Below are 23,829 nucleotides of genomic sequence, written 5' to 3'. Positions count from 1 at the left end.
GGATAAAAGTTACAGTGCAATCTAAGATATGAATAGTTCAATTAAAAGCAGCGACAAAAAGAAAAGTCTTCAGCCTGGATTTAAAAGTAGTCAGAGTTGCAGCGGACCTGCAGGTTTCTGGGAGTTTGTTCCAGATATTTGGAGCATAATAACTGAACGCTGCTTCTCCATGTTTAGTTCTGACTCTGGGGACAGAAAGCTGACCAGTCCCTGAAGACCTGAGAGATCTGGATGGTTCATAATTTAGCAGGAGGTCAGACATGTATTTTGGGCCTAAACCATTCAGTGCTTTATAAACCAGCAGCAGTATTTTGAAATCTATTCTTTGACACACAGGAAGCCAGTGTAAAGACTTCAGAACAGGAGTGATGTGATCCACTTTCTTAGTGTTAGTGAGGACTCGAGCAGCGGAACGCCGCTGCTCTAAGGAATATCTATTGGCAACATCTCAGAGCTTTGTCAGATGCTATCAGAGGCTGTGAACTAGTTCAGCTAGATTTGCTAACCTTTGAGATGTAGTGGTATAGCATAACATTGAAATACTCAAAGTGGTTAATAAATGAGTTACTTTCCACCTTTGTCATGAAGTGGTAAAACCAGAAGTGAGTGGACACGGACAAGGAATATTTACAACAGACCACTTATGGAAGGACTTCCACATTCTCCTCTATTGTCTCTTCAAAACCTGAACTGGGAGTTCATTTAAAACCTGTTTGATCATCTGACTTTGTTTCCTGTTCCGCCTGAATCCTGTTTAGCTTCGTCACTTCACAACTTCGTGCAGAACAGTACATTGCTGTCATAACTTAACAAAACAATGGTCAGACCCCAGATGAATTATCCTTTGATTGATTATGCACTGTTACATCCATGTTTAACAAACTGTACAGTACTATTGGTTTCTTCTCTGTCCATGCTGTCATGTTTTTTCCTCTCACCCTGCCCCACTTCTCCACCTCCCACTCATCTCCCCTTCCCTCAGCTCGTCCTTTCAGAAACTCGATAAGCGGCATATATGTACGTGCCACGCTGCTCCTTCCTAAATAGCTTCAACGTCCGTCCACTCTGCCCTCTTAAATACTACCTCTCGCTCTGTCTTTTTCTCTCTCCTCTCGCTCTCTCCCTGTCTATGCTTTTAAGACGTTCGTAAAAGGAGGTCTTATTGACAAAACAATCGCTCGGCGAGGCTTAAACACTGCCTTTAAAGGGGCATTATTAAATTGCAGGCAGGAAGGGGAGGGGCGGCCAACAAGGGAAACCTGATGACCTTGCCATCGATTTTTACATCACCGGAGCGTTAGGAGAACTTAGCAGAGAGATACTGACTGTAGACGGAGAAAAGGGAAAGTAGAGAGAAAGACGTTTTATTTGTTCCGCTTGAAGCTTTTAGCTGCTGCCCTTGCAGAGTTGTTTACAATGTGTGAGTAGGTAAAGGGTCGTATTGTTTAAAGACACTTAGAATAAACTAATCATTCGGAGGCTCTCTTCTGTCTGTGGCTCTCCAAAATGCATTTTGGAATACAAATTTGGAGTAAAATAATGGATTTTCTTCATTAATTGTTTAGTTTTTTTGTTGTGTAACTGTATGTCTGTGTGTTTAGTTAAATAAGCCTATTGAGTTGTACCTGTGAATGTGTGTCTGTTTGTCATGTGGTGACTTATCTGATAGTACGTGTGTGTAGGAACAATCCACTCTTATCCTCGTGTGTATATGTCCATACGTTCTGTGTGTGACTTGGCATTTCTGTGTGTGTATATACTGTACAGGCATCTATGTAGGGACTTGTCAAAGTGTTTCCATATGGGTGTTTACATTGTGTGTGTGTACGTTCTGTATGTAAGATTCTGCTGTGTGAATGTGCACACGTATTACCTCACACACTTTTCCCATTCAAATTGAGATTCCCTTGTGCAGCGTATTTCTGCCAATAATTCATGAGTGATCTGCGCCCCCTTGCTGGCCTTTAGCATTTTTATTTAATCTGTTGAGCCCTACTGCGTGCTCACTCATCAATAATACACACCGACATGTGTGTTAACACATCTATGGTGTGTGTGTGAGTGTGCGCGCAAGGAGAGACAGTATGTGGGTGTAGGAGTGTGTGATCTTAAATGTGAAGGAAAATACACTGCACACACGAAAGTAAAGAGATTATGTGTGTGTGTGTGTGTGTGTGTGTGTGTGTGTGTGTGTGTGTGTGTGTGTGTGTGTGTGTGTGTATGTGTGTGTGTGTGTGTGTGTGTGTCAGACAGAGAGAGGAACATGTGACAGGACTGTGCTGTGTGTTTTGTGTGTCAGTCAGACATGTTTTTGATTGTGTTGGGACAACACACAGGAAGGACCCACAGTTCATCCGCGGCCATTCGACATGAATCCATCGCCGATGGCCAGCATATGACCGTGAAACGCGCTGCCTCAAGTGTTTTATGCTTTCTGAAGTCCTTGACGTCACAGTTATAGACCTGATTCGATGCAAGGGAACGCATGAGAAAATGTGTGTGTGTATCACTTTTAGAATTTAGACATGCACACATTTGTGTGTGTGAGCGAGTGTGTGTTCATCAACAGCAGAATCACAGCGAGGGAAATTGACTTCACTAAATCAGTGGGTCAGGAGGTAACATCACCGGGGGTTGCTATGGAGACACCCAATGACGGGGCTTCCCAACCGACATCACGCCTGCGAAATGGCAGTTCCCCTAATGTAACCTCTCCCTATCTCTCTCTCTCTGATTGTCTCACCATCTATCTTTCTTTCTTCCAGTCACCTTTTTCCCTCTCTTATTATCTTCATCCCTGCTCCTATTCTTCATCATTCTCTCTTTCTCTCCATGTCTTTGTCTTTATCTCTCTGTCACCCCATCTTTATTGTTTTCCTACTCAATCACCCTTCCACGCTTCACTGTACCGCTCGCCTGCTCGAACAACCGTGCATGGAAATGTGCCTCTGGACAAGCACGCACACTCACACCACTTACACACACACACTTGTATACAACAAAATGTGAGGGGGCAGCGGGATCCCAGCATGCAGGGTTTAACAGCTAATACCCCTTAGATTAACCACCCCCGGTTCCCCTCTCTTACACACACACACATCTTCCACAAACCGAGATTAACCTCCCACGATTTACACAGTGTGTGTTGGTCATGCATAAGTACACACACCTTCAGGGTGCGTTGCTATCCCCCTACCAATGAACACAACAAACAGAATGAGAGCACACAGTCAGCCTTAAGTGACCAAGCTACTGTTCATGTGACTGACTGACTGACTCTCTCACACACACACACTGACGCACACACACACTGACGCACACACAGCTTTATCTCGGAATTGATCCCCTGTGGATTTCAGAGGGGTCACGTGATTTGATAACCTCTACAGGATTCCCTATGGTCAGGATGCCTTTTTTCTTCCAGTGTGTGTGTGTGTGTGTGTGTGTGTGTGTGTGTGTGTGTGTGTGTGTGTGTGTGTGTGTGTGTGTGTGTGTGTGTGTGTGTGTGTGTGTGTGTGTGTGTGTGTGTGTGTGTGTATGTGTATATGTGTATGTGTGTATGTGTAAGATTTTTGGCCCAGTATAAAATGAATTCTCCATAGACTGATACACCATACCCTAATCTGATGTCTGTCTGTCTCTGATGTCTCAGATTGAACAATGGCTGGGAATAATGTTAACATCATTAGACTGCTGGTAATGGGGATTTATCATGTCTCATCTCTTTCTCTCCGTCTCTCCTTATCTCTCTCTCCTTTCTCTTCATCTATTTTTCACTCCGTCTGGCTCTTTAACTCTCCCTCTCCTTCTGCTGCGCTTTGCCTTTCTGCAGTCTCCACTTTCATGCCTGTACCTTGCAACTAACTGATACTTTCAAGGATTATTTTAAGGGCCGCTCAGATCAAACATCCTCTGCCTGGACCCTGCCTCAGTTACCCAGACTGCAGCCCCTTTAATTAGACACGGCTAATAACACTAAGCATGTGCTGATAGCCATCTCTCTGATAAGACTAGCTGCACAAGGACATAGGCCCCCTTTCTACCTTTTACAGTGCTACCTAAGGTTAAAACGGCTAGTTAGCAACGTTATTTTATGGCTCCGGCCAGCCATGCTCGTGCCCAATTAACAGGCTGGTTGGCACTTACAGAGCATTCATTTGCAAAAAGCAAGATAGAAATCAGGCTGTGATCTTCCCAGCCAGGCTCCCTGCTAACAAGGACAACTTAAAATGCTAAATGCATAAGAAAAGTACTAAATTATAATGTATAAAAAGAATATATGGTCAGTGGACAACCAATGAAATTATTTTTAACAGATGAGCAGCGGATAATGAGCAGCTGCTGCTATAATGTGATGCCAAAAGTAACTTCACATTTGGGTAATTTTTGTGTAATAATTTAAGTTTACAGCAGCAATTTTATCCGTCTTTTGAAATGTCATTTGGAGAACAAATATGACATTGTTAATGGCTAACTACCTCTGAAGTGTGTGGCTCTGTTTCCCCTTTTTTTGGAGAGGACAGCAGAAGAGAGACAGGATAAAGAAGAGTAAGCAGACGAAGTGCTGCAAGTCAGACGTAGTACACACCAAATTTGCTTTAAACTAGCTTCAAGGACAATACAGTTCATGAACTAGGGTTAAATGTGAATGAGATGTTCACCAACTGATTTAAACTAATGTCCTTCACAGTCAAAGCTGCTACAAAAAGCCATACACACCAAAATAAAACCATATAATTAGTCTCCGAGCTACCACTTTTTCAGTAATCATTCTTGTGTGACTGGAAAAACATCCAATAAAATCATCCAACTTGCCATGTCGGATGATTTTATTAGATGTTTTCAGATGGTAGTTTGACTTAATTAACATAGATGCTCATGTTTGGGCAGAGTTTGGGCTGTTGGTGTGGAAAATCACTCCAGGCCATATCTCTTTAGACGGATTGATCTAGGTGAGGATGGTTCAGTAAGTGATGTGTGTGTTTCTGTGTGTGTGTAGGAGGGAAATAGGGGCGGAGTGCAGGCATTAATTCCGATCATTAAGAACTTGGATAGCCTCGGGGCGCAAAACCCCTTAAAATCGACTGCATGAAAACCCTGAAATGACTTACCAGTTGTTCACTTGTAGGATGGTGAGGCCTGTGTCTTGCGCCAGCTGTTTCTTCTGTTCTTCTGACGGGTAGGGATGCTGCAGGAGACATTCAAAAAAACATCTATGAGAAAAGGCTGACACAAATTGTTTAATGAAGCTCCTAGCTGTTGAAGAAAAGGGTTTGATGTGCCTTTTAGCACAGAAATACTTGTTCAGGTTATACATACATACATACACACACACACACACACAAAATCATACAGCGTAATGAGAGGTAAAAAAACGAGATGTGTGTTCATGTTCATTGATGCGTAGGTGTCAGTATGTGTGTGTCTGTATGGATGTATACGGTAAGTATGTGTGAGTGTGTGCATATTAACGCCCCCCCCCCCCCCCCCCACCCGATCATTAATGGAATATGAAATCTTGTAATTAATGGCAGCCAAAAAGGCAAGCCAATTAGAAAGTTAAGTGAAGTGGAGAACCAGCTCTGGTAATTAGGCAGCCTCTTACACAAATATATTCGCGTCGACGGCCCCCCTTTCACCCTGCTGCATATGTAATCAGTGAGCGGGGAATATGTAACGTTAACCCGATGGAGTACAGACAGGAGAATATTAAACCTCTTTTCTTTATTGCTGCTGTTTGCCTTTATCCTTATTACAGTTGGTACAATAACTCTGTTAAGCTAACCACTTTGGTGTAATCACTTTTGCAGTTTAAATACTGATTGTATGAAACCGTAAGAGCAGAAAAGCTTTCTTGAACAGTTATCTCCACCCTAGCTTGTCATTTAATTTAATTTTGCAGATATTAAATGTCAAAATATCTGCCATGCAGTGAGAGGGTGGAGCAATGTTATATATCTGTAATGTTAATTGATTTTCACACAGAGATGATTAAACCTCCATTTTTATATGGTCTTAACTTAACTCTCATAACTCTTTTGATATCCAACCACAAGAGGAGGTCATTTTCTACGGATACAAGATGACTTAACCTCACTCTGAGATTATTCTATATGTATCTGACACATGGATGCATAATAGACAGAGTTCATGTGGGGAAAACAACCGAGACTAACCTCATACCCGGTGTTCGTTAAAATATCTAAAGTCGAGCCACCTGTTTAAATATATTGAATGAATAAATTGGATAAATGTGAACTTGGGGAGTGTGTTGATTTACATTAGAGTGGGGGGGTATCACAGTTGCACGGAGCCTTGTTCGTGGAGGACAATGTGCTGTTCATGACTGAGACAAGACGTGGACTGTGCTGAACACCATGGCCGGCCATAAAAGAGGAGAGGAGGGAGGAGGAGGAGGGGAGAGAATAGATGGTTGAATGGATAGCTTTAACTGGAAATATGTATATAAAAAAATGCAATGTATACATTTATGAAAGAAAATAGATAACAAAATAACCGAAGTGGATTAAAAAAGCTCCTTAGTGTTTTGCCAAGCAGGGTTTATATTGCATTTTACTGAGTGATTTTTGTGCAATTATAACAACAATGTGTAATCTAATTTCCCCATGTTTATATATCAATCCAAACAATAGAAGGCAACACAAATATTGAAGGTAAAATGTACTTCCTTGATAACAGACACCACTTAAGGATGCTAACATCGTAGCAATAGCACACACATTATCGAGTACGAATCTTAAAAATCAACAATAAAAACAACCGGTCTGAGTGGTTTGTCTAATCAGAGCAAAACATTTTCTTCTGTAATTTAAAAGTATTTATTAGATTGATGATAACAGACCACCCCTGACAGGACCCTTATCTAGTTTCTTTCTTATGGTGTCCAACAACAGATGTGGCTACTATATAATAAATATAGTGTCTCTCACAAGAAAACACACTTAATAGTCAATCAGACGTGCAAAATCAGTGCGGCGCCAGCGTTTTCATTTTTTCATTACAGTTTTTTCAGTGCATAATGAACAGGATTGTGTTTAATGCTGGGACGACCCAGCAGAGAGAGAGCAGAGGGAGATTTTTCCCAGCCTCCCCTTGTCCATGTGATTGGTTGTGGGGAATGGGAACACAAGGAAGCTAATTTCATGCGCTAAGTTATAATTGCATTGTCGCCTCTGGCCAAATTTGTGTCCACTTCTCGTCTACAACCAGTTGAGTGTGTCTTTATGTCTGTCTGTGTGTGTGTGTGTGTGTGTGTGTGTGCATGTGCGTGTGCGTGTGCGTGTGTGTGTGTGTGTGTGTGTGTGTGTGTGTGTGTGTGTGTGTGTGTGTGTGTGTGTGTGTGTGTGTGTGTGTGTGTGTGTGTGTGTGTGTGTGTGTGTGTGTGTGTGTGTGTGTGTGTGCGTATGTGCATGTGAACAGTCCTTTCATTCATGCCCTTTGTGTGGATGTGTGTGTGCGCACAAGTATCTTTCAAACTGTAGAATGATCAGCTAATATAAATATTAAAATATCTGTTAATCTGTGGCACCACTCGCCTTCCACGTGAAGTGAGAAAGCATTATTCTTCAGGGCTTGTGTCATCTGATGTTTTTGACTCTTTGAGCACTTATAGACACCACACACACTCCTACTGCAGACCTATTGAAGCTAATCATGTGAATAATGTGTCTTTAAAATCTTTCCTAAGCTGATTGAACAAGAAGAGATCAATGTGTCCATTCTACGTGACGCAGACGAGTGGAAGCAGGAGTGTCTTCCTCGTGATATCGGGGGTCTGCGGCCATGCCAGGGGACACAGTTAGAGCACAAATACACCCTGTTTCAGCGCTTCCACCCTCTAGCGTCCCATCACACACACTCAGACCGACAGATATTCGCAACTAGTCACACACAGTCAGACACGCACGCAATCTCAGACATCAGCACTTGGAGAATGATGTGTTTGCGTGCTCTGTTCGACAGTTGTGGACTATAACCATTTTAGTACGGAAATAAGTAAGCTTATGATGTTGTTGTATGATTCATAGTTGCAGGAAATCTATCCGACAGCTTATATAATTCATCAAATTAGTTCCGAGTGCATCAGCTGCATTAAGAAATTCTTGCTAAACATGAATGCAAGTATATACTTTACTTAGAATACCACTTTTCCTTAGGTATGCAAGTGAATTGAGGACTTTTACTTGTAATGAGTGTTTTTACATCGTGGTACTGCTATTTTTATCTGAGTAAGGATCTGAAAACTTATTCCAGCACTGCTTTCTGCCCCTAATAGAAACGTATACGTGTTTTTTACGTACAAAATAACACACACTAAATGGAAGAGTTACCAGGAAGACATGGTCTGAAAGCCAGTTCATCAAATCTGTTTTTGTCTTCCTCTTTTTTTTTCTAAACCACCAAATTAGCTCCTATCTGTCAAAACACTGTGATTTAGTTTCTCGCTCTGCAACAAGTCGGCCAGTTTTAATATTGTCTGTGAGTGATTCTGGTGCCTTAACGGCCCTTGGCAGTGATTCAGCGGGTTGGGAGAGAAAGAGAGAGAGAGAGAGAAAGGAAGACCTTAAGCGAGTAAAGCAATAACATGTTCTTTAAAAGAGCAGATGGAAAGTTTCTGCGCATCCTTCCCTCCCTTCCTTCTTCCTCCGCCTATCTTAATGATATGTCTTCTCCAAATATACAACTCCTTTCATGAGAGTTTCCACCCTGCTCGCCGCTCTCTGCTGGGCTCTGAGCATGTGGGTGCCAGGAGGGGTGTGTGTTTTCCCTTCTTTCAGTGTGTCTTATCAAACCTTCTTGTGTGTGTGTGTGTGTGTGTGTGTGTGTGTGTGTGCATGTCTGTTTTGGTGTGTGTCCATTTGAGTCCAAGACCTTGCTCTTGCTCTTCATTAGACTGTGTGTTAATGTTTGTGTGTGTTTGTTCTCATTTGAGCCACTGAGCTTGCATGGCCTACAAGTTCAGCTGTGCCTGGTCATACATCAGTGTGTGTGTGGTGTGTGTGTGTGTGTGTGTGTGTGTGTGTGTGTGTGTGTGTGTGTGTGTGTGTGTGTGTGTGTGTGTGTGTGTGTGTGTGTGTGTGTGTGTGTGTGTGTGTGTGTGTGTGTGTGTGTGTGTGTGTGTGGGGGGGGGGTGAGTAACAGAGCATCAGTAACATCCCCTCCCTGTCTGACCGTCTTCCTCTCTGACCCCCTCAGAAAAAGAACAAGGGAGGGATAGATAGATGGAGAGGAGGAAAGAGAGGAAAAAGGAAGAAGGAGGCAGGGGAGGAGGCATGGCAATGGATATCTGGAGCCCCAGGGGTTTAAAAAAAGAGATAAATATCCTCCGAGACCCCTCTTTACTCCCACCGTCCTGCTAACAGGAGAAACTATTCTGGACAGGGCGTATAAGTCAACCATTACAGATAACAGTGCTGCAAAAATAGTATAAAGTTAATATATTTGATGAATGACTTGTGATAAAGCGTCTTATAATAAGGTTACATTATACATACTTGAGGTAATATTTGAATTGAATCTTATCTGTTGTCCACTTCTATGAGGGATTTTTTTTGTTACCCAAGAAATATTTAAATATATTCATCTTAAAACACATATACTGCATTTTAAATGATACCGGGCATCTAAATATTACATCTCCTTGGTAATGTGCGTGATTCCATCTTTATAAGCCTATTCCCTTCTTTAGCCATTAATGTTATGGTGTTATCGCTGCATATATTTCTATTTAAAGCCGCGCTTTCCGAGCCTCCGTGCATCCCATTAAAAAGGCTTGACACGCCACATTAGCACTTTAAAACTGCAACCATGAAACAGGGTGGAGGGAAGAATAAGAGAGTAAAATCATATATTGTCATAATCATGTGACGTGCCTCAAAAAAGAGGCCATGACACTGCACAATCTGTGGGTAGCAGACGCGGGTCAATGGTATTTCAAGTGAGCTTATTTTACCACCAGATGGTTTGGCTTAACCATGAGGCACACAAATGCCCGAAAATGCGTTGAATCAAAGTAAACAACTGGTTAGTACATTTACTGAAATTTACTTTTATGTAATCAGCACAATACTTTGTTAGCAAAAGAAGCGCAACCCGTCCTGACACATACACTCAAACAACCCAAAACACCAACAACTAGCATTGTTATTGTGTCATTTAAGGCAAAAGTGAAAGCCAGGTCTGTTCCCTTAACTGTTCCCAGGTCAAATCTCTGTGGAAACGGAGCTGCTCATCAGGAATGCCTGATGGCTAATCCGGGGGCCTTTTTGGCTAAAAGGGCATCATACCAAAAAGTCTTATACACACACACATACACACACGATTTACTGGAAGTGTAGCCTTGCTGCTGCCAGACATGAGATTACCTTCAATATTTGGGGAGCAAGCACATTGTTATGCTAACAACAAATGCCCAGAACCCTGAGCACAAGCAGACTTTAAAACAAAACGTTCCACAATGTAAGCCTGTTGTATGTCATACAAAAAGCGTCCAATTTCCAAAACGTCTTGCTCATTGAGTGGAAGTTTCATCCTCTGTCTGCGTGCTCACGCTGCGCTGTGAGAGCTACGCCATTTCAAATTCCTTTCTGTGTAGGTGGCATCGACTGACATCCCTTTGACTTCATTAGGGAGCAGGGACCCAGCAACAAAGCAGGCTGGGGGAGAAAGGGGGGATTAAAGTAAAAAAAGAAAAGGGAGTGAGAGGGAACAAAACAACAACAGAAAAAAACAAAGCACCCCTAACCTAATTTCCTCTGATTCGAGCTGCTCCAATGCAAAACAACAAAACGGAGCAAAAACAGATCTTTTGAGCGACTCAAAATGAACCAACTATCGGATGAGAGTTTTGTCTGCAAAGTCTGCGCAAGTGCTGTAAAGCACAAAGAAAAGCGGAAACTGCCTATTTTATGGCTTTGGACTAACTTAAAGCTTAGGCATGAATAATTTATCACCGCTTTTTTTTAAGGAATCCCGATATATGCACCAGATAGGGCAAAGTAACCCCCTTTCAAAGTGTTTTTGTCATCAAATCTCTCCATCTCTTCTAAAGATAAAATATGGAGGGAAAAAACAGATGTTCTTGGGCTTTTCATTCATTAATGAGCATTTTTCCTCTCAAAAAACAGCTTTTGTTGATTTAGGGAAATCTCACAGCGCTCTTGCCTATGGGAATGAGATACATCGAGTTAGCTGCATGGTGAGGCAAAGGGTGAAAAGTATGTCATTAAAGCTCTAGTACAAAGTGGATTAGACAATGTACAGCATTACCAGCTTCTTCCCTGATAATTGATGATTAGCATCATTCATCGCTTTTCTAAAACTCTAAAGGCACATAAGATAACGCTCGGCGGCAGCCACCGCTGGATCGGTTCCTGCTGTAGCTGCAGGGTGTGAACAACGATCCGTGTGCTTTGCAGTTGGGTGGGTCTCCAGCCTTTATGTATACTGAAGCTTATAGCATGCATGCACATGACGAGTCTCAAGTCTTGACAAAGTGCTGTATTGTTTTCTTTAAAGGGCCCACGTCATGCTTTTCCGGTTAGTACCCGTCACCTTGTGTGTTATGAAGGTTTTTATGTAAACGGTCTGCAGAGTCAAAAACCCTCAAAGTACACCCTGTAGCGAGTAAAACTCTAACACAGTCTATGCTGCCCCAAAATGCCTCGTTGGAGATTTCCCATTTTCCATTGTTTACTTCCTGGGTACTGTGACGTGTGAATACCCAGAGGCCACACCCTCTGCCAGCATTTCACAAAACAAAGCTTCCCAAACCTTTCAGCGATTCATGCCGGATATGTACAGCGCAGGGCACTGAAGAACGATGCTGTGTTTGGAGCAGCGGGAGATTCGGGTGCACAACCTGTAAATATGCATTGTTGTTTGTGTATTTATGATGTTTAAAACAAACAAGGTATCTACCACGACTGTTTAAATGGGTAAATGTTTTTAGGGCTGCTAAATTGGGATCGCGGAGAAATGCTCTCCGCAGACCCATGATCACAGCGTTATAAACCTTTTTCTTACTCAATATCAAGCCACACTTATTGTTGTTACTTCGGCTGTGAGTGTTTGTGTGCTCAGGATGAGTTTAGCTTGTTCTCGCTGTATCGCCGACCCGGAAGCCTGTCCGCTCCTCGCAGCAGATCGCAGCAACGAGCCTCGCAACTTCCCGACCAATCAGAGCACACTGGGCTCACAGGGAGGGGGGGGCAGGAGCTCCAACAAGCCGTTTAGGACAGAGAGTGAATACCGGTGAATCCACATACTTTACAGAGATGCTGTATGAGAAACCAATGTGAGTTTGGAAAATTGCACAATGTAAATCTATTCTAGTATACCTCAACAATGGAAATATGATCAGCAGAAATGGCCATGACATGGGCCCTTTAACATAGAAGGGTGAGGTCTGGTGATACTGTAGGAATCTAATTCTGCTGTATGTGTCTCTACTGTGGTTGTTTCTCTAAGAGCGAAGGCGTGCTTCATTAGTCCTCCCCATTCCAGCTCAGGGGACGCTAAATTTATTAAGGGGGCCGGATGTTGCACAACACCTGCTGCTGCGCTTCCCTCTGTGCAATAAAGGGAAGGGGGTGCAACATGCTAGCTAGCGCTAGTGGTAAGCGCTGCTCGTTGGACTGAGGCTGATGAGCTGGGGCTAATTCAGGGGGTGATTATGTAGTTTGCTGGACCACTAAACCTCTTTAAGCCCGTAATTACTGCCTATTTGAGCGAAGGGAGGCACTCCAAAGCAATCGGTACTTGCACCAAGCGGCGCAGTGAACGGCAGCCACAGCTGGAGGTGGGCTGCCTCAGGGCTGCATGAGATGGAGTGGGTGTGTAAATGAGGAGAAGGGGGGATCCACAAAGCCTCATCCCAGTCAGGTACAAAAGAAACCTTTGAGAAAACAGCAGGGTACTCCTCGTAGCAACAGCATGCTAGCTCCAAGCTACAGTGCTTGGAGCTAGCATTGTAGCAGTGATCTTTTAGCCTGAAAACAAACTTCCTCTTGTAACACAAAGCTACAATACACAGAGCTCATTAAACAGGGCAGAGAAACAAAGTGCTATTACAGGAGAGTTCACAGCAGCAAAACAAAAACTATTATACAAACGACTAGACTTCCTAACCGCATGAACCGTCCTGAATAAATTGAGCTCAGGAGTAAGTAAGTAAACGAGGAGGGGGGTTGGATATGTCATTGTGAGGAGAAACTAAAAGGGCTTTTTTTTAGACTAGGGAATCAGACTGTCAGATTGCACCTCGACCAATCCATTTCATTTCACCTGACTTTCAAGGAAATGTGACTTTACGTAATGCCACTGAAATCTGATCTCTCCAAGGAAGCAATTTGGGGACCACATAACATTCTAATAACCCTGACGATATTATTATGTTATTATCATAATTACCCTTTTGCCCTCAACGTTTTAATTAGAAACTCACCGTTGGCCCCGAGGGGGGTGAAACGAACCTGGGTTGGGGGAATGTTGAAACTAGGTAAGGGTACTTCACAATTGCTCCCTTATGCTATTTAGAGCGGCAAGCATAAGAGGGAAGGAGGACACAGCCAATGCGAATGAACAATGAAGCTTCCTCTCTCTACTTCTGTCTTTCAAAGTACAGCTACACCCCTCCCTCCTTCCCCTCATTCCTGTATCTCCCTATCTTTCTCACCCGTCTCGCCCCCTCTGTTCTATATTTAGTATTTTGCTTAACTGTCTCATGCTGCCTCCTTTTCTCCCCTCTCTTCTCCCACCTCCACTTAACTCCCCTCTTCACCGTTAGCTCTTGTTTTTTCCTTCCTTTTTAATATCCTCGCCAATGTTTCCCTTAATCTCCCCCTTCTGCTTTCTCTCTCCCTCCTCGACTTCAACAGTGGAGGGCCTTCTCCATCAGTGCACCACTTTTACAAATCAATGACTTAATCTGTCGTAACAAACAAGTGAGCAGCACCCTCAGCCCTGTTCACTTCCCCCCGCAATCGCTAACACTACAACAGCACGCTTCAGAGAGAGTCAAAGGAGAGAAAAGAACAAAGCTGACAAAGTATGAGATAAAGTAGAGAGTATGCTGAAAGACAAAGGTATTAGGAAAAAGAAAGACATGATGAAAGAACGAATACAAAAATGCTTGAAATAAGGGAAACGGAGTCATACTAAAAACACAAAAGTTAGTGGATTTTCCCACCACATCTCCTCCCCGAGCCCTCAGCTTTGTCAGACTCCTCTACCATGAGTTATTGCCAGTCTGCCTTCACCACCTGGTTCACTAGCTATGATTTCACTCACTCCAGCGGACACACATTCTTACAAAAATACACACTACAGACAAACAATTTCAACATAGATACGTGTGCTTGTGTCAAAGACATCGCCTTGCACAACAACAGACATCTGACCGTCCCACTGAACAGGGGCCCTTTGGGTCAGCTAGTGTAACAACACCACCTTCCTTTGGGTATACCCTTAATGCCACCTGGCTGTAATGCAATATAAGCCTAACAGTGTTTTATAAAGAAAGCTTCAATGATAACATTATAAGACAAGTCGGTGTAAAATGATGAGTTATGAATATATATCACAAAACATTTCATCTATGAATCATAGCCCTCTCCCAATGCCTTTGAAATAGCGCACCTATATTGCTATGATATCATGGTTCGAGGCCATTAAAATGTAAGGCAGCTATACATTATATGAAAAGTAAGTGAGGGGAAGTCATGGCAAAAAGAGGAGAGGCAGAGGAAAGTCAGAGAGGCAGAAGGCATGCATAAAAGATAGGAAACCCTTATGGTTTTTCAGAAATAAGTGTTTTGTCTGAGGGGGAGTAAGAGTGTGAGGGAAAGAGAGAGGGTTCACGCATGGGGGAGAATACAAGTGGGAGGAACTGAATTGATAAATTAGTTCAGCCAAGGCGCAAACTGATTACCACGACGGCAAAGCCACAGGATCCATCGAGCACACGCATGGAATGAGACACAAAGACACGCACACACTCATACACAGCACTTACAAAAGAGACATGAAGCTGACACATACAAATAATGGCACAACTGCATATGCAATCACACACACACACTCTCCAAGTGTATCTAGGGCAGGCTGCTGCAGTTGCTGTAAGTAAAAGGTATTGAGCTGCTGACTCCAGCCAGAAAAGATCCCACAATCCTCTGGATCACCAAACACAGCCTAATGGATAATGGCTAACAGCTAGCGCTAATGTGATTTCACACTTAGCAGATTTAATATCACTGGCTGAACAAAATCATGCTATGCACAGAGGCTTTGCTAAACTCTGTTTCTTGGAAGGTGAACATTTGACTACCCAAGTTTGTTTACAGTAGAGTTGTTTTGAAAGAACAAAGGGAGAATCTTGGAGGTAATGTATTTGCTTACAGGCTAAAGTGCTAGCATTGCTAATCTCTAAGTGTTGGATAAAGTCATGGCAAGCTAACCACAGACTTATGACAATATTTTCCCCTGACTCTTCCATACGTCAACTTGCCACTCACTCTCCAATACATACCACAGTGATGGTGGGGAACTCCACACCCCACCCAGGCCCTGACATCACTGCTGTGGGCCTATGCAAAAGTGTGTGTGTGTGTGTGTGTGTGTGTGTGTGTGTGTGTGTGTGTGTGTGTGTGTGTGTGTGTGTGTGTGTGTGTGTGTGTGTGTGTGTGTGTGTGTGTGTGTGTGTTTGCATCTGAACGGTTTTGTGTGTCTGAGTGAGAGTGAGCTCCTTCTTCGGATTTTGCAAATGATCGTAAAGTAGTACAGTGGGTACCAAACCAAGAACGATTTCACACATCCCAGTTATTGGGTCTTTGTCCACTCTGAAGACACACACACATTCATATACACACACACACACACACACTCATACACTCACTCATCACATACAGCTGATAATGAAAAATGGAACGAGTGTGAAACACAGCTTCAGAATGAAGCCATCAATCACTCAGACGTACAACAATGAAACCACACACTAAACTGTTTCATAGTTTCCCAACTATGAAATTATATGAGGATTGGGGGAGGGGAGAAGGAAATAAAAAGAAGGCAAAAGAAGAATAGGATCGTAATGATGGTATTCTCTTAGTCTGATGTTTAATCATTTAAACGTGTTTCATTTAAAACACTAAAAACAACAACCATTGAGATTCTGATCCTAAATGTGTGCGTGTTCGTGTTCCTGTGTGTGTGTGTGTGTGTGTGTGTGTGTGTGTGTGTGTGTGTGTGTGTGTGTGTGTGTGTGTGTGTGTGTGTGTGTGTGTGTGTGTGTATTGGGGAGCCATGTTAGGTCTCTTGCGAATGGTGATCCCCTCCAGTGCTACTGACCGACCTTGAGGGTCTGTAAAGTTCTCACGATCTCAAGGAAACACTCCAACCCGCCCACACACACACACACACACACACACACACACACACACACACACACACACACACACACACACACACAGAGACGCTTTTGGACCAGATCTACGGCAGACATTTTGGAGAAGTTCAAAGGTGGCATGAATTAAAAGTTAACTGCCCTTGAGGGCTTTTAAATAGAGGGGTAAAACGATACAAGAACCAGAGAAGAAAGTGGAAAAAAACCCTGAAATAAAGTGTTGATGGTGACGTAAAGCAACTGTGTGCTGACCTGACCTGAACAATATAAATATTTAGCAACTAATGCTCAGCCTTTTATTTCGATTTTTCTGTAGTGACTTAAACAATCCCATGGACCAAAAGTATATTCTTTAGCATTTGATAAATCTTATCACCTAATCCGATTCTTGGCAGAAACACTGAAACGGATAAACTGTCCTTAGAAACCAACATTACAAAATGCATTAAGATGGTTTAAAGTTATAAAGTAGGGGGGGGGGGGGGAAGCAACATCTCTACCAAGGCAAAAGGAACTATGGGATAATGATACTATTTGATTTAAGAAAAATACAAAACAAAAGCATATAGGTTTGTTTTTTTCTAAACAATACTCAATGAATAGATCATCTTAGCATATGATCGACCAATGTCATAAATTACGTTAAAATGTCACCATTTTATTTTCTGAAACTAATATATCCTCCAAACTGCCAACATCTGCCATGTGTCAGTTGTCTATCTACTGTACCCCTCTCTCCATCTACTCCTCCATCCATCATTCTGTCCATCAATCATGAAACAGATGGCCTTTCAGGAGTCCGTGTCAAGACTGATGGCTTCCCTCTGCCCCGGCCATACCAAACCCCCTCTCCACACACACACACACACACACACACACACACACACACACACACACACACACACACACACACACACACACACACACACACACACACACACACACACACACACACACACACACACACACACACACACACACACACACACACACACACACACACACACACACACACACCTTCTGCCTCCTCTACCACTATATACCTGGAGAGGATGTTTCATCAGCTTTTAATACACATATTAGAATAAACATGCATGTTTGTTAAATGTTTCCAAAGTGTGTGAGTGGCAAGTCGGTGTGTCTGTGAGGGTCAGTCCACAAAGAGAAGCCCCCAAAGAGCGCTGTCTGCCTTTGGTCCCTTGGGCCTGTCAAGAGGGATAATTGATGATGTTTTCATTACAAGGTGTGGGGTAATGTGGGGGTAGGGGCACAGTATGAGTGTGTGGTTTGTGTGTGTGTGTGTGTGTGTGTGTGTATGTGTGTGTGTGTGTGTGTGTGTGTGTGTGTGTGTGTGTGTGTGATGTGGGGGTAGTCAGGTTGACTCAGCTGCCTCCTCTTTGACACCAACCACTCCTGATACGTACAAGTCTTTGCTTCAAAATGACCTCGTACAAACTTAACGACACACACTTCTAGTGGCACCCATGCACTAAAGAAGTCACACAAACACATTTACCCAAACATAGCCCTTTAAGATAAAACACACACACACAGAGAGACAGAGCCCAAAGACATTTTCATTCCCGGTGATAAATCTGAAACCGGATAATAAAACGCTGAGAATAAGACTAACTTGTTCTCTTGTTTTTGCTCCACCACTCTGTCTCATCACAGTGTCACGCCAGGCCTTTGGCAGATCTGTCCGTATGTCTGTCGTCTCTTAAAACCTCTTTGAAATACTAATGCGGTGGCGCCTAAGATTCGGCTGCCACTTAGATTAAATCAAGAGCTAATCGGAGACACCAGGCCACATAGGCCACTGCATTACTTTACAGTATCAAGACGGACATCGTGCCTTTGTTGCCGTTGATGAATAAATGAATGAAAACACTCAGTCAGCTGATTTTCTCCTTTAAAGCTAGCTTCCTTTTGTCTTTTCATAGCCATTAATGAGGAAATGGAAATAAGTTGTCATGAGGACATTTCATTTTTCTAGTCGATAACTACGACAACAAGTCTTACAATAATTGAAGGAAGACCGTAATTATAAACATGTACCATTGTTGTCATCTCTTTTTTCCTCCAAATTAAATTAAAGATTATTATTAAGGACAGGGACAACTTTAAGTGAACACATTTGGTTTCACCAGTAGGATAACATCCTTCTTCCAGACCTGGGTTGCCGTTGCGAGCCAGTGTTGCCGGGTGGGTCAGGGTTGCCGCGGGTGACCAGGGTGCTGACATGTCCAGGCTCCAGCAATAAACAGGCGAAGACTAATGGCATCTGAGGCAATGGCGAACTCTGACCTCCAAAGTTTTTTTTCTCCCCTCACTTCTGCTGTTTAGACGAGGCTCTACATATCTGGTTTGTGTTTCCATAGCTGAGAAGTGATAGGTCTCGACTTTACACCACGCTGCAGTAACAAAGTGTTGAATTTTATATTGAATATCATTTCTTTACTCACCACAGACCAAACACATGAGTGAGTCACTGTATGACTATTATAACAACATTTGACTTAACCATAAAACACATTTATGATGCTCATTTCCTTGGAAGTGCAACTAAAATCAGAAATTAAATGCATATTTTCCATCACACTCTCCCTACTCCAACCTAAAAGAGGCATTATTCCAATAAATCTTGACTAAAAAGTTGAGTGTCCTTTGCCCTGTTCTTCTATGTTTTGTTACATTCCACCCAAAACCATTAAGACCATTAGGAGGAACAAAAATAATGCCTATAACGATTATTGCACCTATCCATCCATCCACTCATTCATCCATCCATCCATCACCTCCTGTCGCCCACCCCCCAGCCTGGATTCCTCCACCAAACAAGGCTCCTGCCCTCCTCTGCCAGCGCAGAAATGAATTATATTGCTTTTCACACCTGTTTCTGCTCAAAAGCCTGCTGCACGCTGCTGTGTTTAAAAAAAAAAGGAAACATTTCCAAGGGGGGTAACTGAGCTCCCCAGCTCGGCTACATCTGCGTACACGAGCGGTTAAATTAGACTCTAATTGTATTAACGGGGGATTATGCCTTCCAGTTGGATTTTTGTTATACTCTCTCTCTGTGCATTTTGCACGTTTTAAGAGGAGAAAGGAGGAGAAAAAAGCTCAGCTCATTGAGGGTTTGCGGGTTGGCTTCTTTTACGAGCTGCGATCACGGCTGCCCCTCGTTACACTGAGTCTGTGTACAAATAGGAGGGGAGGAGAGCCAGAATGAGAGTGTTAGTGATAATGTGTATGAGGGTGTGTGTGTATCAGTCTGCCAGGCTAATATAGCGATGCTAACACTCTGAATGCCAAAACCCCCTGCCCTGCCCTGCCCTGCCACACACACACACACACACACACACACACACACACACACACACACACACACACACACACACACACACACACGTGCACACACACACACACCTACTTCAGTTTAGCAAGGCAACAATCTAAAGGGGGATACGAGTGGTGTGTGTAGTGGGGAGGCGGGGGTGAATTCCATCTAATTACTCTATCACATAATTTCACAAATTGCCTTTTCATAGGGGAGTGGAGAGCAGAGCACAGGGCGCGTTGGGGATTTGAGGCCTGAGCCTTCATTTACTACTCATTTCTTGTTAAATTAAACAAGAAAATACCATTTGTGAGGAGGGAGGGGCGGGTGAGTAGGGGTGAGGTGGATTTCAACTGCACAATAGAAAGGATGAAGGAAATAGAGATTGGGTAAAAGCTATTTGTTCATCTCAATGCTTGTCTCTTTGGTTGAAACACAAAGCAAGGCAGCTCAGCCTGTTATGCAATCAGTTTTAAAATGATTCAACAATTCATTTAGTTAAATATCTTCTCTTTTGTTATTTATGAGGGAAGAAATTATTTGCACACTATGGAACAATATCTACTATTCAAAGAGATTCTCATAGAAGCACATATATAGGTGAGTTTATCAATTGGATCAAGGAATTTGTACAGATTTATCTTGTCAAATGCCCCATTCGGTCCCAAAATGATTATCTTAACAAATGTTTTAATGAAGAATCTCAATTATTACTGAAATGTGATGAGCCCCCTGAGCTTTATTTGGTTCCCTACCAAGTTTACAGCTGCATGTCGAGCCATCGGTGACAGGAGGTTAATGCTAAAGTTTTAGTCGCTCCCCGTCAGAGCAGCCAAATTCTTCCGATGATGAACACCACAAGTGCTGTCGACAGCACATGAGCTCATTGGGCGTGTTGGAGGGAACACGGCGTGCTGCGACTGTCGTCATCCTCACAAATTCAATACCATTGCTCTATCTGTCACTGCACACATCACACCACAGAGAGAAGCATATTTCATGTACTGTGGTTTTGACCCTGCCAGCGTTGAATCGAGGAGTAATACAACATGTACTACTGTTGGTGTCCATGCTCATAACAAACACTGCTGCTTTAAATAATTTCCTTTTCCGTCTGTAGCATGCCTTTGGAAATTAGCATTCTTGATGGATAAGCGAGATGCAGAAATGTCTTCAAAACAACCCTAAAAAACAACCGTATGAAGCCACCCACCTTCCCCTTCCGCTTCGGCAATGAGAAGTCCCCTGAGGGTCCAAATGTGAGGGCGCATAACAAAAAAAACATCAAGGTGGGTATCCAAACTCCTACCCAATTCTGCTCCATCGTCTCTCCACTGTCAAACCCTGCATATCTGTTATACTTGAGAAACAACAGCTCCTGTATTCAGGTTTGCGTTTAGCCACAGCACTCACGATGAATTAGTGTGTGTATGCATGCGTCTGTGTGTCCCTAATTGGCATTGTGTCTATCTCTGAGAGGCCAGACTCATCCTCCATCCTTCTGTGAAACAAAGGCAGGCCAGCTGATGGATGAGCCTGGATCAGATGTCTGTGTTTATGTTTGTACCAGCAGAGACATACTGCCAGTGCAAGAGATACTGTAAATGTTTTTGCACGAGGGGTGCTATGTGTAGCATTTATAAACACAGATATCTGGTGATTAGATTAATGGTGACAACAAGAATGATAAGTGTAAACATATAAGACCATCTGACACCATTGTTAATGCTAGTGTTTCTCAAAACGAAGACCACATTTCCCGTAAACGATCAGGACGGTGCTCCTCTCCGGCTGGATTTCATTTATTTTTCATCTGAAGAGGATAGACATATTTGAAGTGATTTTTCCACCAACGAATTCCTGAAATGTTTAACTGTGACGTCACTGTGAGCTTCCTCCTGTTTTCTGCCATAAAGCAATATAACATATGTGCCATTGTGTGCCTGTATGTACACATGGTCAACTTCTTATTTCTTCCAGGTAAAAAAAGATGATGGATCGTCCTCATCCCCCTCTTCTTTATCCCCTGTTTGAGATCTAAGAAGCCTCCCTCATGGTGTAATATGACACAGTGCATGTGTTGCTGTGTGTGTGTGCGTTTCACTTGCAGAGTGTGTGCTGAACTCTATTTCCACAGACAGGATGTGTGTATGTTTCAAACACCTTTCCTCTGTAGCCCCGAAGGTGTATGGGTTGAGGTCAGGGAGTTGGAGGAGAGGTTAGTGTGTATGTGTGATGATGTGTGTGTTATGTGTGTGATGGAGAGCCGGTGGTTTGTAAAGGAGGTGGTGAGGGTCAGATGGAAAGGGGATAGCACAAAGAGAAACAAAAAGTATAAGAAGCCTTGTGAGATGTGTGTGTATATATTGTGTGCATAGATATACACTATATGTCTCGGCCAAATGCCACACTACAGTGTACGCAATGAAACAGTTCCTCCAATATGCCATTAGCACTGTTAAATGTGCAATGCATACCATTAACATCAATGATATCTACAAATAAAGAAGCCCATGCAATATCCATAATCAAACAGCAAAATGGTTTCCCCGGGCCTCAGCAAATGTGTGGAGACATAATTCAATGTACTGTTTGCTCACACAGTCACATTGCTGTATTTCAGCATCAAAATATATTTTTCCCACACTATTTCTCCATGAGCAATTTGTCAGCTGTTAACGGTTTTCACATTACCCGCTTTAATTGAATAAATATAAAACCACGAGCTTTTACAGCATCCCAGGCATCTGTTAAATAATGACAGATTTGTTCTTAATAAGGTTCATCTATGTATCTGCAGTTATGGCCGCGGGCGTCTCTCCTTGGTTAAACCTTATTCAGTTTGAGCAGATGAGCAGGCTGCTGAGATCGCCAGCAGATTACAGGCCTGTGTCTTTGAAGAGTTCACCGTACGAACTGAAATACATGGCGGAGGAGAGAGGGTGGTGTTAGCGTCAATGAGTGTGTCCGTGGGTGTGTGTGCGTGTACATGTTCCTTTGAGTGCAAGTATATCAAATAAGACAGGAGCAGAACCAGAAAGATAGAAAATGTGTGAATAAGAGCAAGAAAAAGCCTGTGGGTGAAGTTCAATGTGCACACGTGAAATGAAAACTGAGAGCAACTGAGAACAAATGGTGTTTCATTCAACTCACTGTAAGGTGCTGAAAGAGCCATGCTCTCATAATGTTGGTGGCCACCTTAGGGAAGATCCCTCTCTTCTTGTTGCGCTTCTTCTCTTTATCCGGGTCATCGTCATCCCCTGTGCTCGGCGAGGCCATGCTGTTGTCCATGCCATCACCTGTCACATGACAAGAAACAGGAAGAGACAGATCAGACACACAGGTTGTTTACTTCCTGCATTGGATGCGCCTCTGCGTTCAAAGGGAATAAATACGATTTCGAAGGAATTCTGGAGGGCTTTGTATGCACAGGCGGAGGGGTATAGAGACGCAACAATGGCAAGCAAACAATGGCTGGAAAACAGCACCTCATAAATGCATTCATTTTTAATACATTTATAAATAACCCTGCCTTTCATTTTTCACCCCCTCCTCTTAAAAACACAGCAAGCGCATCTTGATGCAAGAATGAGAGGGAGAAGGAGAGCACAAAGGACTTGTAAGGTCGCATTTCCCCACTCTCCCATCCAAGCCCGCGCAGAATTGAAAATGACAGAGAGATTTAGTCTTTATTATCCTGAGGGGGAAATAGTTATTGAAGCGTCGCCCCCGCGCATTCTGCCATTTTACCTGAGGTGGAAAAAGTAACACGGCACTACAAAAGGGGAGGTTGTGAGGAGGGGGAAGGCGGAAAATAAAAGGAAAATATGTGGAAAAAGGGAAGTCAGAGGCACAACAGCGCTAACAAAGCTAGCTGCTTTTCATAACAATGGTGTCATGGCTGCTTACAGCAACCTGTAGGGCTTCGATAAGGCTCTATTAAGGCCAGTTAACCTCACCTTAGGGGAACACTGAGACAGCTTAGAGCATTCGAGCGCTGAGAGGAAAAGTGAAAGGAAGACGCTCCATGGGCCTTTCTCTGCATTCAGACTCAACAACATGAACTCAAACA

The 23,829-nt window shown here is 43.0% G+C and overlaps 1 protein-coding gene across 1 annotated transcript in view; it reads right to left on the bottom strand.

Moving 5' to 3' along the window:
- Positions 1–23,829, bottom strand: part of LOC117542329 (homeobox protein Meis1) — a gene marked incomplete in the record, with an annotated part of 68,844 nt that overhangs the window by 20,052 nt on the left and 24,963 nt on the right. Inside the window, 2 exon segments of the mRNA XM_034209939.1 lie at positions 5,112–5,188; positions 22,911–23,056. Of these exon segments, the coding sequence (XP_034065830.1) occupies positions 5,112–5,188; positions 22,911–23,056 (223 nt within the window).

This window comes from Gymnodraco acuticeps, unplaced genomic scaffold (assembly GCF_902827175.1).
Source record: "Gymnodraco acuticeps unplaced genomic scaffold, fGymAcu1.1, whole genome shotgun sequence".
Classification (NCBI taxonomy): domain Eukaryota; kingdom Metazoa; phylum Chordata; class Actinopteri; order Perciformes; family Bathydraconidae; genus Gymnodraco; species Gymnodraco acuticeps.
Note: the sequence above shows the minus strand (reverse complement) of the source record. Positions and strands in the feature narration are given on the sequence as shown.